The sequence below is a fragment of the Arachis hypogaea genome, chromosome 11 (assembly GCF_003086295.3).
Source record: "Arachis hypogaea cultivar Tifrunner chromosome 11, arahy.Tifrunner.gnm2.J5K5, whole genome shotgun sequence".
In the NCBI taxonomy this organism is placed as follows: Eukaryota; Viridiplantae; Streptophyta; class Magnoliopsida; order Fabales; family Fabaceae; genus Arachis; species Arachis hypogaea.
In genome coordinates this window covers 62,791,354-62,793,978 of record NC_092046.1, presented here as the reverse complement: position 1 = coordinate 62,793,978, position 2,625 = coordinate 62,791,354, and the positions used below count along the sequence as shown (strand labels likewise).

Sequence of the window (2,625 nt, the reverse complement as noted above, 5' to 3'; positions counted from 1 at the left end):
TCTGATTTGAAATCATAGATGAATTGAATTCTATTCCTTGCTTTGGAATAGAAAAAAAAACATGAAGTTGAATTCAGGTGAGAATTCCAATTCTCATTTTACCCCCATTTACAAATCAGACTTACTTTGGTCTGATTTCAAAATCAATTCTCACCTAAATTTTACTTAAACTGTGCAATATCAAAAATACCTCTGTCCAAATTATAAAAGTTGCCGCAAACTGAGATAAATTCCTTTTGCATCTTCTTATTCTTCTTCGTTTTCTTCTTCTCATTACCATTCAACATTGAGCTTTCAGCATGAGCATGTCCACAACCCTCACTTTGGAACCACTCTCCGGCTTCAACACACACAGAGGCATCCCCATTTCCATTATTCACCGCTCTTTAAGGCCCAAGACATTGTTATTCCCTCCACCTTCTTCTCTCTCTTCTTCCACCATCATCAAGAGTTCCTCTTGGTCTTGGTCGGTATCCTACAAGCTCCACGCTCCAAAGTTTGAAGCTTTTGCCGCAAACACTGACACCCTCGAGCCCCTTCAATCCTCTGATGTATTATTCAGCAAGATTTTTCCCATCAACATAACTGAATTGGTCTCTCTCCTCTCTATTTTCCTCTTTTTTTTAATTTATTTTTTAATTCTCTTATATTGCTTGCTTTGTGGAGCAAGTTATGGAATACCCAGAAAAAATAGTTTTTTATAGGGAAACTGAGAAGAAATAAAGGGTATCGTTAGAATTTAGAGTTGTTCTGTGATTTTTTCCCCCTCAAAAAAGGTTGAAAGGGGGGGGGTTGAATGTTTGGATCAGCTCAATCAGCTTTTATTGTTGTTGGATATTATTTGCTTTTCGTTTTCTTTTGGTTTCGTTTGATTTTTTGACCAATCAAATAGATTGGTAATAGTGTAGTAGTATATAATAAGTTGTATGTTGCACTTTTTCAAAAAGTAGTTAACCTAACATGAAAGACAGTATTTTTTATTTTCCCATCTTTAATTTGTTTATTAATTCTTATTGTGTTGTTATACAATAAATTTTGGTCTTTGGCATTGATGAACTGTTGTCTTACTTGGAATGGAATCTACAGTTGGAGGGAAAGATCTTTGTTAGATTGGATCAGGGGAAAGACTTGAGAAATTGGGAGCTAACTGTAGGTTGCAATCTACCTAGGAAATGGATTCTTCATTGGGGAGTTTCCCACTTAGATGATGTTGGAAGGTAACATCAATGCTAAACTAAGTGTTATTGGTTTTCTTCAACTCTTATTTTGTTTGAAATTCTTGATGATTGTACTTTCTTTAAGTTCTGTTGTTATTGATCAAATTAAGTTACACGATTGGGTCTAAAAGATTGATTATGCAGTGAATGAGATCAGCCTCCTCGTGATATGATACCCCTAGGATCTGTTCCTATAAAGGTATACAAAGTTTTCTTGTTTTTCTCATGATCTCACACATGGCACTTGATCCTTATTGGGATGCAAAAAGTTTGACTATAAAGTAAAAAATTTTAGGACTATGCAATTGAGACACCTTTGAAGAAATCAACGTCATCTTCTGAAGGAGATAATTTTCATGAGGTCAAGATTGATCTTACATCCAACAGTGTAATCTCCGCAATTAATTTTATTCTCAAGGTTTGTTTTGTAGCAAGTTGTTGTTTGAGATTTAATTTATTCATGTTGGATTTGTGATTGATCTATGGGACTTGACTGAACTTTTCTTTTTGCCTCATGTTATTATGTTTTTGTGTGGTCCTGTCGACCCAGGATGAGGAAACTGGTGCTTGGTTTCAACACAAAGGAAGAGATTTCAAGGTTCCTCTAGTCAGCTACCTGAAGGAGGATGCTAATATAATTGGACCTAAAAAGGGCTTTAGTTTTTGGCCAGGTACATCAAAATTATTAAGCATTGTGTATTTTTTTTCAATTTTTTATTTCATTTTATTGCTGCTTCAATATATGTATATGCTATTTCATCTATTGCTCTTTGTTCCTTTAGTGAGTGTCAACTGTCACATAGATGATAGTACAATGATACTCTATAGGTCATGGTTCTAATAGGTCATCTCCTATGTATTTAAGTATTTTAAATCAAACACTTTCTCATAAGATGCTTAGATAATGATCAATAGAGTGAACAACCATTGAATTATTGGTGCAACTAAAATACAAAGAAGAAATGTATTTTCAGTTTAAATGTAAATGAGTTATGGAGTATATCCATTTTAGTCTAGGGAAAGAATAGCAATATGGTTGATCTCTACTTTGTCAAAAGAAAGAAAACTCATTGGATCGTAATATCTCTTGAAGTTCGAAAAGATCCTTAGTTGGGCTTTATATGTATTATTGTGGGTGCTCTTTGTTTTGCGCACTACAACAAACAAGGCTTTCCACAACGGTCAAAAACCGTTGCCGTAGATTGAAAAACCGTTTCCAAAACTTTAGGCAACGCTTTGGCAACGGTTTTTGACCTGTGGTATATGCGGCCGTTACCAATGCTTAAAGGCAACGGTTTTTTACCTAAGACAACGGTAACAGAAAAACCGTTGCCACAGTTAGTGGCATAGACAACGGTTTTGATGGAAAATTTTAAACAACGGTTTTGATCCGTTACTCAATAAGCAA

At 34.9% G+C, this 2,625-nt stretch overlaps 1 protein-coding gene across 1 annotated transcript; it reads left to right on the top strand.

Annotated features, from left to right (window-relative positions):
• Positions 1 to 233: 233 nt before the first annotated feature.
• LOC112723918 (alpha-amylase 3, chloroplastic-like) lies at positions 234 to 2,233 on the top strand. The gene is made up of 5 exons (XM_029290013.2): positions 234 to 593; positions 1,087 to 1,217; positions 1,362 to 1,416; positions 1,513 to 1,635; positions 1,768 to 2,233. Exons 1-3 carry the CDS (start codon positions 300 to 302, stop codon positions 1,366 to 1,368), a joined length of 432 nt encoding a protein of 143 aa, XP_029145846.2. The 5' UTR covers positions 234 to 299; the 3' UTR covers positions 1,369 to 1,416; positions 1,513 to 1,635; positions 1,768 to 2,233.
• The last annotated feature ends 392 nt before the right edge of the window (positions 2,234 to 2,625 follow it).